The following is a 12,395-nucleotide window of genomic DNA, read 5'->3' on the forward strand; positions in this document are numbered from 1 at the left end:
GCTGCAGTGGGCTCCTGACACTCAGCCAGGGACAGCCACCACAGGGATTCTGTTTCAAGCCCTGTAATATGTGCACTCAGTTCCTCTTAGCTCTAGCTGGTAGAGATGTTGAAAATTTTCCTTCACCAAAAGGCCTTCCTGTTGGCCCCTTAAAGAACTATCTGGATAGTTCTGTGATCCTGCTTTGGAAACTTCTATGTTTCATCTATTGACAACCTAAAGAAAACCGATTGTATGGAAGCTGTAGGCATTTTGTTGTTCAGCCGTGGACTGCCAATTCCCTCACTGATTATTCCTGATATTCTGGTAGGATGCTAGAAAGTTCTCTGGGTAGGCTTCCTTCTAAATATAAGAAATGAAGCGCTAAGTGTATGTTCATTATAATTTGTTTTTAGAAAATCCATCACCATTCTGTTCCTAGGAAGTTTAAGTGAGGCAGTGGAAAGAGCTGCACTGTGAGCATTGGAACAGGCTTCGCTCTGCAGCACCACTGTGTTGACATGCAACCTGTAGACTTTTAAAGGAAAGAATTCACTTTTTTAGTATTAGAACCTGTAAATAGATGTAAGTATATAATAGAAAGAGCTGATTTGCTCCTTCTGTTATAAAGAAGTCTGGACTGCACCCATATGCTAAAAAAAGTGGGGAGTGTTTTCTGAATATTCCTCACTTTGAAGAAAATTATATGAAGGAGAAAGATTTCTTTAAAGACTATGTTGTACATGTTTGTTCACAGTTTGGAGTTAAAATTTCCAATGAATTTCAGTTTTTAGAAGTTATAAAAATGTATTGCTATTGTTTAGATTTTGAATTATAGCATGGTAATGATGGTTTAATTCTATTTATGAGAGTTTGGGATCAATTTAATGGTTGTTGATTGCACTTGCTACCTTCTAAGAATAAGGCCTTTGCTAATTTTATGAAATTAATATCCTACTTTTTATTAAGCAATTGTTTAACTGATTCCCCTTCTTTTTAATCACTAGGTGATGCTTTTCCTTGGACAATTAGTCTGCATCATTTCAGTATATATACTCTTCTTGGACAACAAATGACACTTAATTTGGTAGAACCAATGGGCTGTACTTCTACTTTAGCTGTGACTTCACAGAAACTGCTTGCTTCAGGACCAGAATCCAGACACTCATTTGTTGTCTGCCTCCATGTTGACCTAGAATCACTTGAAATAAAATGCTCCAACCCCCAGGTTGGTACATTTAATTGATTTATGAAAGGAAATTTAAAATAACTTGATTTAAGTATGATTGATCTGCATTTTCATGAAGAGGGTCTCTATCTTATTTTTTTTTTTTAACTGGGCCATCAAGTTCAAGGTGCTTAGATTAAGATTTTCTTTGAAGCTCTCTCAACTCCTGTAATTTAAACTCTTCTCCAAATGAAGTAGCTGTAGTATAAATGCATCTTCTGGCTGATGGAGTGAAATGAATTGCAGATGTACCATTAAATGCTATGATACTGTTCTGCTGTCACTGTGGATTCTTATATTGAAGTGGTTTAATGTAATTTTTTTGCTACATTTTCATGGAACTAACATTTCTTTGAACATAAAGTGGTTTTTAGGCAAGCAATGGTATCCTACAGTAGAGGAAAGAAAAAACAGATGAATGCATGTAAACAAAAGTTACCGCTACATTTGTGTTTATTAAAAGGAAAAGGTGTTCTTAGATTTTTTCAGAAAGTACACCTTGTATTTTAATGACTTGGACCTCGTTTGCTGTAGTTTCAAATACAGTAGGTATTTAATAATATTAAAAGTGGAATAGCATTGTTATAAGTGCAAGTCTTACTTAAATGTGAGTTGAGAACTAAATAGAAAATAGAAATATAGAAAATAGAAAAATACGATATTTTTCAAACATTCCTATTAAAGTGTAATTGAGTAATTTGTTTTGCAAACTATAAGAAAATATTTCCACTAAAATTGAAACTCTAAGCTCCATATAAGTCATATTATGAGCATAGTGAAATGTTAAAATGAAGCTGTAGTATGGAATATTAGATCAAATATTGTTGTCTTAAAGGGTGTCCTTGTCCTCTGTGATGTTATTAATTTACTGAAGTATTCTGTTGACTGAAAGGATCTGGACAAATTATTTGAGTTCATTAAAGGTTCTTGAACTGTCTTTTCTCCTTTACATGAGCCTTACTTGTCCTTTCTGCTTTACTTATGCAAAAGGGAAGAAAGAAAGGCAATCAGTCTTCTTTAACCAGATGTGGAAGGATAGAAGATGTAAAATACAGTTCCATAAACAGCATTTCATAGTTATAAATTCGCAGTATGAAATTTGATTCCTTACAATGACAGGCTGCAATTTTTCTATAGATGACAGCCTTAAACTAGGTGAAATTTGGTGAATTTGTTAAATGGTAGCAAAGGTAAAGTATTATATTTATATGACTATTATGATTTCATATAAAGCCATGTTCTGATGATCGTAGATAAAGTAGATACTTCCAGTGTGCAAAATTGCCAGGATGTTGTCTTTGATTGTAGTTTTCAATTTTGTAGTAATGTGTTATTTTTAAAGTCTAAAATGCTGTAACATATTGAGATTTACAGATTTTGCCAAGTAGTCAGTGGGTTCTTATTGAGTTATGTGTGGTTTTGCTGAGGAGGGAGTAGAAGCAGTAAGAGGGGGAAGCCTTTTTTAATAAATACTGGCAGCTATCCTTTTTGTCCTACCATTTTTCTTCTCTTAAATAGTGGGTTCTAAAAATAATTAATATATATTCTTAAAAATACTTAGAAAGGAGGGAGGCCTTACACTTATACTAGCCCTTCTCATATAATCAGAAATATATTTGTAAAATACTGAGCCTACACATTTGAAAACATGCAACCAACAAGAGAAAAAGGAATCCTTCCATTTTATTCAGTAACAACCAATGGAATGAAATAAGGTGTGTTAAAAATAACCAAAGGTGTGACTTTATCTGAAGTTTTGAAATTTTATTTACATGTAGACACATGCCATCATTTTGTTTTAATGAGGCTTTGTTGTGTGGCATTTTGGCATTTTTTACCTTTTAACATAACTCCGTGAAAATCGTCTCCCTCTAATGAAAGTGTGCCTTTTCGTTTGCTGAACTTACTTTGTCCCCAGTTTCAGAGCGGGATGGAGTATTTTGATCACACTGCTTGATTGGCTGGTTGCTTGTGATGTTTGAGACATGCCTGTTCCTGACTGAAATAGCCACTGTTTCAGAGTGGCTGGAAAGATTCTAGCCTGAGCAATTTTAAAATGTCTCCTTGACAAGATAAGTAATTGTTAGCTTTAATGATTATGACTATTGCAACCCCAGTAAGATTTCAACCTTTCAGGGTTGGATTAACTGATGAAAAACCTCTTCACCTTGTGTATGAGCATATATGTTCCTTCTTTTGCATTACTTTGTGCCTTTCGGAGCAGTAGCATAAATAATTTTCTGAAAGCCCTGCTTCATTAAAACAAATATAGCTTAAGTTGTCCTTTGGTTTCTTGTAAAAAAACTAGGACATGGGGAAATTGCAAGCATGTATGATTTGGATATCTGCCTATATCCTATTAAATTTCTAGGGATACTTTTGCCAGCGAAGTGTCAACACCAGTTAATGTTATATTAGTCAATCAATTGGGTGGACATTACATTAGTTAGTTACATTAGGACATTAGTTGGGCTTCCTGAACTACATGGAAAAGACTTGGGAAAACATAGAAATTTGAATTTGGTAATTTAAAGATTACCAGTGCCTATTAGAGTGCTACAGACACAAAATACTTTTAGAGCATAACTGAAAGAGCTTTTCATCACAGCCAGAGTTGTTTGGCTGTAGATTGTTCTGTGTATGAAAGAAAAAAATGTACTGTGAAGTTTATCTCCTCTAAGGAAAATTCTGTCAAAAGATTATATGACCTGCTCTGTGTAAACCTTGAAACTTCAAAAGCAAATCCAAGATGAATTAAGAAGGTTTTTATAAAATTTCAGCATTTCACCTCTTGAGAAAGGACTGCACCATTTACTTGGAGACTTCATCACACATTCTCACGCACAAAATCAAGTACTGTTTTATATCAAATATAGATTGACAGCAGTGTTTTTCTGCATCTGTTCTGCCCACATAAGAAGCCAGCTTTGTAGAGCAGAAGTGTCCTGAGGCTTAAAGTTCTTATAAATATGAGAATTCCAATTTTTTATAATGGCAAGTTGGGTATGGTATCCAGCTGTGAATCTGCTTATATATTATTTTCAGTTTTCACTGACCTTTTTTTATACAGTATGTTCCAATATGTTGTCATACAAATTCCATGATTAATGCCTATTTACAAAAACTTGTGTAAATATCTTAGAACTGAGTCAAACAATGTGCAAGTTAAACAGTGTGTTTCTGAATATTGGAATGACATATGCCAGGAGACTTTTGAGTTTGGTAATGAGTGTTCTTCCAAAGCTAGATGAGTTTCACATGCTGCATGGGATCAATATTTTAATACAATCTGAATTATTAATTTTGCATTGTTAATATTTTGTGAAGTTTGCATTTGCCTTTTCCTAGAGACCATATCTATACAGATGAAATATATGATAAATTACTTTTGCTTGTTGAATTTTATGTTAGTAAAAGTTTTACAAGACCATGTTATTGCTTATGTTTTTGAGCTATGTATCACATGTTTACACGAAGCACGGATAATTTTTATCAAAGTCACCATTCTGTAACTGATACTAATTACTTTATTTGCAGTGTAGCTGCTTATTAGAACATTATAAATGGTGAGGAGTTCAGTTCTGCTATATTATAAGTCTCAGTGGAGGACTTTGCTGATTTTTTCTTCACCTCATTAAGAAAAGCTTCATCCTAAAATTTTTATTTTTTCCTTTAGGTGCAGCTTCTGTATGAACTGGCTGAGATCACAAGTAAAGTTTGGAATAAAATTCAGAGGAAAGGAGTTCTATATCAGTCTGTATCTTCTGTCTATACTGAAACCATGACAGGGCCTGCTCCTCCTAGTTCTCCAGTTAAAAGTAGCATTGGTACCATTCCACCAGATACCAGCACATACAGTCCATCTGCTGACATTGGAACTACTACAGAGGTATTTTCATTTCATAAAAAAATGTGTTGTGTGAGTTCTTATCTACAAAATATAGTGATATGCAGTCAAGGAAGAATCAGAAAACTCAAAAAGAGTAGTAGAGTCCAGGTGGAAAGTAGCTTTGCCCCAGTAAATTAATGAAGAAAACTTTATTACTCACTTTGGTGGAACAAAAGAGACCCATTGATGTATTGCACCTATATTTATTGGTTTTGTATTGTTTCTCTTTGAAGTGAATGCATATTCTCTTGTGTCATAAAGCTGTGGTTAGTGTGTTCAGGTCAAGAAGCGTAAGCCATTTTTTAAGTCCAGAATTAGTAGAATAGTAAGTGTTGTTTTGAAAATACCTGGGATACCTGTGCTGCTTGTGAGCCATTCCAAGTAGTCAGCCAGTCACTCTGATGCCTGGGTCAGCAGAGAGCTGCTGTGTGTAGATTGCATTGGCAACCAGGAGAGGTACTGGGCTGTGAAGGCTTCCAAGGTTGGCATTGCACCCAGCCGTGTGCTCATCCCACCTCCATCCAGCCACTGTTGAACCACTGTCATCTATGAACTACTCCTGAAGCTCAGTCCATTCCCCTGTCTCAGCTGTCCATGTCTCAGAGTGCTTTTGTAGCTCTGTCACATAAACATTTGGGTATGCATCTTCAGATCTAAGATTTATGTGTTTCTGCTTCCTTAATTTACAACACCGTGTAACTGCCTGGAGCAATCTGGTACCTGATCATAATGTCTGTATTTACCTGAGACTGTAAAATGTTGGAGGCAGGGAGAGGAGTCCTGTGCCATACTGAGGAAAGCAGGCTAATTCTTTTATCAGTATGAATGCCGTGGTAGACTTCACACATGAGTATCATCAGCCATAAGTCACAGGTAGCTGGTACAGAGTAGAATGGGCGGTCCCAGGAAGCTGTGCAACTGTGCAGGCATAGTATTTGTGGTTTTCTTAGTGCCCCTGTCAGGTTCACAAGTTAAAATAGTGAGCTGACCTTGTTTGTGCTCCAAGAGAGTGTCAGAAATGCATCAGATGAATTGAAGGTATACCAAGGTGTCACAGGTATGCAGTGCTTTGTTTTTAACTCTATTAGAATATGGAGAGACTTTTCTGGATGACTGGCTTTTAGTCTCAGGATAACCCCATCAACTTTAGGGACACCTCCTAGAACAGTTCTGGAACATAGGCAGTGATATAATAATTGGGATTCTGAGTGCAATATGTATTCAACACTTGGCCAGGATTGGTGTAGCCCTGTGTATCATTTATATTAATTCCCAGGTTTGAAGAAAATGAGATGATTGCTAGTGCCTAATTTTTATATGCACCATATACACACCCCCCCACACCCACACTCCCACACCCACCAAAGAGGCAGCTGACATAAAAGGTGTTTGAGCTAGAGTTTCAGTTCTTAAATTTTTTCACTAAAATGTTTCTAGATTATTTGAATAGCCTTGGTTTTGGTGTATATCTATGTGTGCATGATTTCAATTGTGAAAAATACCGCTTTGGATACAGAACTGAAAGTAAGCAATAATATTAAGAAAACAATATGGTCACAAAAATAGTGGGTTTTCCCTCACATCAAATTAATTTCTTATTACTGTCAGGAGACCACCAGCTTTATAAATAACAATTTGGTTTTGATCATCTATAGAGACAGCAGTGTTTGGAATACATGTTGTACTTAGAGCATTAATTGAAACTATTTGGTAATTGTTTTAATCCATATGTTACCAAGATTGTTTTGGTAATACGGGTCAAAGTTCAGTGTTCATATCCTACCCTTTCGTTAAGTGTTCTTCATCTTTTATTTAATTTTCTTTGAATTCTCAACAGATGTTATACACTAGCTAGAAAATTGCTTCTCCTAAAAATTCTAAATTATCTAAATGAAATTTAGTGAATTAGTGAACAAGAGACAATATTAGAATTGAGTGATTAAATAATAATATATATTTCTGTAGGTTTGACTTGGGAAATTTTCCAGAAGTTTGTTTTTTATCAGACTCTGTATTTTGTTTATATATTTCTGTAGTTCTGAGCCTTGAAATCTTGAAATCTGTCAAACAAAAACAGCTTTTCTGCTATATTAATGGGATTTTTTTAAGTTTAGAGATTTAATAGTTACTGTGTTTTGCTCTGTAGGAGACACATGATTATTTTTAAAGCTTCTTTCAGCTGCAACAGGCTAGCTATAAAAGAAGAAAACTTGCACAACTATTTGTATCAAATAGCAAAAAAAAAAAAAAAGGTAATTTGTTTATGTGATTTGTGAATGATTTATATTTTAAGCTGTGTCTAATTCTTTTCTTGCTGACAACTTGATGTGAGCAGCACGGTCTGATGTGGATAAAGGTACCTAGTCATTCTGACTTTTAGCCTGAGTTGTGGTAGGACAGGGAAGCAGGAGTGAGAGGCTTAAATACTGGAGGCTGGAAACAGTTAATCATTTTTACCATCCCTGCCTTGGAAAAGCTAAGGTAGTACAGACTACAACAGGCCACTTGTTACTGTTTACCTAAGTACAAACAGTGGTAGAAGTGTTTAGTCCTTGGGGAAACTCGGTGATTGAGCAAGAACGTAGAAGTTATTTTGATAAGGCATAGCATTAGTGTGGCCAAACTGTGATCATCCCTGAGCTTTACGGAGGCCAAGGATGAAGGCCTCATATGTTTGGATCTTCCTGATGAACAAAGATAAATTCTGGTAAGAAAATAAACTCAGTATATTGGTCAATTTGCAACAATTGGTAAAAGAATTAAATTGTGTATTTTAGGACTTGGCATGAGATGTTGTGGGAAAATAGTTCAGGGTTTCTGACTCTGGCTTGATTTTTCAGTAGATCTGGAAACGGAGCAGAGAAGTAATGCATAAACATATTTAACAATAACATGCTGGGTGCTGAAAATCCAAAATTAAAATTGCAACTTCATGAGAAACAAGAGCACAGTCTTTCTTCTCACTTCAGTTTATTAGTTTTTTATTGCAAAGAATTACTGTGAATTTGAGCTTATTTGGGGGGAAAAAATAAAAAATGTCAGCTACTGCAGACCATCAGTTTTTCAGGCCCTTTGACTCTGCCTAATGGTTGTGGTTACAGTACCATGAACAGAAGGCTAAGAAGAAATGCAATCACTTCCACTTTTTTGCCTCCCAAAGGACAGTCATGCAACATGTTATTAACATGCCTTCAGAGGAGCATCTGCCACTGACAAAGGGAATGGGCCAATTCAGCTGTTTACATGGTTTCATTACAAAAAAAATGTAGGTAGTATGTTGAAGTTAAAGTGCTGAAGTAGGCAGAGGCAGCATCGTGTCACCTCTGACAGGGCCAGGGTGTCGAGCAGCTGGGGATGTCTTTGACAAGCCCTGCAGCTGCCATGACTGCCATCAAGAGATCATTGCTGACCACCACAGCCAAACCCAGTTTTAGCTACATTGAGCTGCTGCCAGTCCAAGGGGGAAGTATGGGCAAGTGACCTGGAATACTGGTGGGAATGCAGTAGCCCAAGTACAGAATTGTAGGGTGAGATGAAGCCCAAGTGAGTTAAGGCTCTTGGTAGGATTTTCAGGCTCTGTGGTAGAAGGAATTCCAAACGCTGGAAATTATGGGTCCAGTTTCTAATGATACATCTGGGTTGGTATCTGTAACTCTAGGGTAAATGCAATTCTTCAGTAATCTCACAAATACTGTTTAAGTAACCTTGTGCCAAAATTATCAACTGAATGATTCTCTGAGAGGCCTTGTACATAATTTAATATCTTCAGAAAAATAATCCTGAAGAAGTGTGGGAAAATTACAGTGTGACTTTTCTTAAGAGTAAAGTTATCTTGTTACTCAAACCACTAAATAAAAATAGCTCTCTGTGAAAAAAAAAATCCCTTAAAAATACATGAAACAGCTGAAAACATTAAATTACAGAAAGAAAGGAACCCAGTTATAAAATTCAGAAATTACCATGGTGGCAATACATATTTGCTGTCAAGTGTACCCCTTTAAGTTTAATCAGCTATTGTTTTCTTATTTTTCAACTATCAGAAATGTAGAGACCTGCCAAAATTTTAGAACAAAGTTGATTTTCATTCAAAATCCATTTTGGAACCTGTTGGGGGTGGGGGGCAGGGTGTCATTGAATATGAGAAGGAGACTGTCTCTCATTCCCATCCATTCCAAAACAGTTTGTAAGTTACAGTTTAGCAAAATGAAGACTGTTTATAGTACAAACAGAAGTTGAAAAATTCTTCAGATTATAAAAGAAAATAAAAAAATTTACCTTTTATAGAATGCAGGGAATAGAGAGCCACAAATGGGTCCACAGAACATCAGCATTGTCAAGAACATTGGCTTGAACTGTAAATAAATATGTACTGGCTTTTATTTCTTGGTACTTTGCAAAATCCATCTGAAGATCTCAGCACAAGGAAATTCTCTTTGGCTGCCCAAAGTACTGTTGACTCTACCATTTTTTTGGAGCATGTGAGGTTTGATGAGAAGGGTCATCTCAGACACAGTGAAACTCCAACACTGAAGCATCATCTTTTAGGGCAATCATTCAAAAGCAAATTACAGAGGTGTGGGAAGTCATTGAAAGGCAGAGTGTCAAAGGAGCTGTGTGGATGCTATAGAAAAGAAACAAATAGAATTTATTGTCAGAAATTGAAAGGATCAGAGCAAATGCCATTCTCATGGCATGAAATCTCAAGTCATGGAATAGGTTGAGACTTCTCTGATGTCCTCAGAGAATGAGGACTTTGCAAATAAAGACTCTAAAATGGGAGACAGAATTCTCAAAGCGTTGTGGTTTTGGAAAGATCCATTTTTCACTCCTTTCATTGCTTTTCAAGTGAGCAGAGTAATTGAAGGGAGGCAGGCTAGTGTTTGCAGAGGGTTGACAGGGATAGTTGAGGACAACAAAATGGCTGGGTTATGTCACTGTCTTATTACTGGAGCCTGCCATTTCAGGAGAAGCAATAAGGTCTAACACTGGTTAGCACTGGAGAAGTGACTGCTCTGCCTACATCCTTTCTGATGCTGGGGACCTTGCAGGCCTGACACTCTCCAAGGCTGCTTGAAGAAATACCTTTTCGTTCCAAGGACAGGTGCTGGCATCCTTGAAGAAAACTGAATTTTGTTTACAGTGTTGAAAAGATATTTACTCTCATGTCACTGTCAGTGCTGCCTCATTGGATAATTAAGTGGCGCTGGAGAGAGTAGAGCTCTTTGTGGAGACAGTAGAAAATATCTTGGAAGGACATGGTTAGCAAATAATGTCAAGAGATGGGAATCTGGACAAAAAAGGCAAGAGCAGGAAGGATTTTGCTGAAGAAGCAAATAGGAAATACAAGTCACAGTTTGTGAGAAAGGAGTTAACCTCTGCCGAACATGTTATTTAGCAGGTTCTACCACACTTTTTTTAAACTCTGATTTGGGAGTTAGATACATCATAGTGAAATGAGCTATTTGAGGTTTCTCCAATGAGATGTCCTGCTGTGGTAGGCATTAAATATTATTAGATACATAGCAGGAGACAGGCCCTGATATATTTAATAATTAAATTTGCAGGCAGAGTAAGAGTAAAGCAGAAGAGGACACGTAAACAAAACACTAAAAGCAAGAGGGTTGTGCTAAATCTGTGACTTGGAGAGAGATTTCAGGTGGGATTGTGTAAGGCAGTTAGCTCACTTAGAACATGATACGGAGCAAATGCTTTTTGGACCTCCGGAATCTAACATCTAACATGGTCACACATAGGTGTCCATCTTTTCAAAAGATGGTCACCTATGGCTCTCCAGTTAATCTGTTCAGAGCTGTGAGCAATAATGCCTTATATAAGAAATATAAAAAGAAATACAAATATACTTGTTTTCTTTCATGCATTTTGATTAACACAAAGTCATTGTCACTATAGATGATTGAAGGTGAACTGGATCATAACTTTCATTGCAAAACTTCATATTAGATCTGTTGAGCTGGTCCAGGAATTGTAGTCTCATGTTTAGGTGTTATTTTCTAGAAACACATTGGTTAGTTGTGCAAGCTTTCCCTTCCTCATATGAATGATTGTCTGGAATGCTAAGTTCTCTGTGTCAGCTTTTGAATACATAGATGGTTTCTTCTCAATTGTGGTAAGTATCACTGAGCTTTTCAGGGGTAAAGGTTACTACATGCAGATAAAGTACCTTTGCTGTTTCTCTCTGTATTCTCTTATAGTTTAGAAAACCTATAATTAAATTGTAGGCCTGAGTTGAATGAAAATGTGATTTGTCAACATAAATGCTTCCATATGAGCTCTGTCATTAGGTTTGGGCTAGGTCCTACCCATCCAGAAAATAGATTGGTAACAGAACTTCCATACTTGCATTTTCCAGCCTTGGACTGCAGAATGAGGCAAGTACAGTCAGATTTTAATTTTGCTTCTGAAAACAAGCTTTCCTGGACATCTGAAGTTGAAATGAGTGCATTCTGAATCTTATCTGACAAGTTAAAATGGTTTCAGTAGTTGTAGTGCTTACTGTGTAGATCTGCCTTCTGGGGTGTCTTGCATAGAAATAATCTTGGCTTTTAATTAGATAAATCTCAAACATGTTGTTCATCATAATTTAAAATGCCTGATCCCACAAACCTTCAATGAAAGATAAGACTTAGGCTGTTTATTGGTCTGTTAATCTTAGAAACAACTTGGTTTTAGTGGATCAAAGTGACTAAACCTTTTTTCTTTCTTTGTGCTTGAATGAAGAAAACTTGCAACACATGGTGATGTTACAAGCAGAGATGCTCCTGAATATTCAGTAGCTTCTGGATGACATTAGTGACTTATGTGTCCCTTGCATTCAGTTTAATAGGCTGTAAACACTGGGGGCTGATGAGCAGTTATATGTTTGCATCTTTCTTTCCCTATCTGGAAGATCCAGCAAAAGAGCAGGGTGAGGTCCTTTGGCTGGTAAATATTCAGAACTGCATTGCTCTAATAAGCCCACATAACAGAATTTCCAGTATAGCTTACGTTTGTCATCATCTTCTCCTAAGAACATTAATCTTTGTGTCATCTTTGTTGAGGCCTTAAAATTTTAGGGAAGGAACAGAGATTCTACATGGCACACAAGCTCATTTATCAGTATTTCATTTGAGAGTATTACAAGTGACAATCTTTTTTTAAACAGCAGAGGTATTTAGGAAGTGGCAAATAAAATATTTTCAATTCTTACAAAAAGCTAATATTTTCTGAAATCGTTTTTCCAATAAATCACAGGGAAGCACATACAAGTGGGAAAGAAATAACCCAAATGCAGAGTGTACA

At 36.4% G+C, this 12,395-nt stretch overlaps 1 protein-coding gene across 4 annotated transcripts in view; it reads left to right on the forward strand.

Annotated features, from left to right (window-relative positions):
• VPS13B (vacuolar protein sorting 13 homolog B) overlaps positions 1 to 12,395 on the forward strand; it is a 429,143-nt gene that overhangs the window by 233,429 nt on the left and 183,319 nt on the right. For all 4 annotated transcript variants that reach the window (XM_058833661.1, XM_058833660.1, XM_058833663.1 and 1 more), the window contains exons 24-25: positions 987 to 1,207; positions 4,884 to 5,096. In XM_058833661.1, the coding sequence (XP_058689644.1) occupies positions 987 to 1,207; positions 4,884 to 5,096 (434 nt within the window). The remainder of the gene's footprint in view (positions 1 to 986; positions 1,208 to 4,883; positions 5,097 to 12,395) is intronic.

The sequence above is a fragment of the Poecile atricapillus genome, chromosome 2, assembly GCF_030490865.1.
Source record: "Poecile atricapillus isolate bPoeAtr1 chromosome 2, bPoeAtr1.hap1, whole genome shotgun sequence".
NCBI lineage: Eukaryota > Metazoa > Chordata > Aves > Passeriformes > Paridae > Poecile > Poecile atricapillus.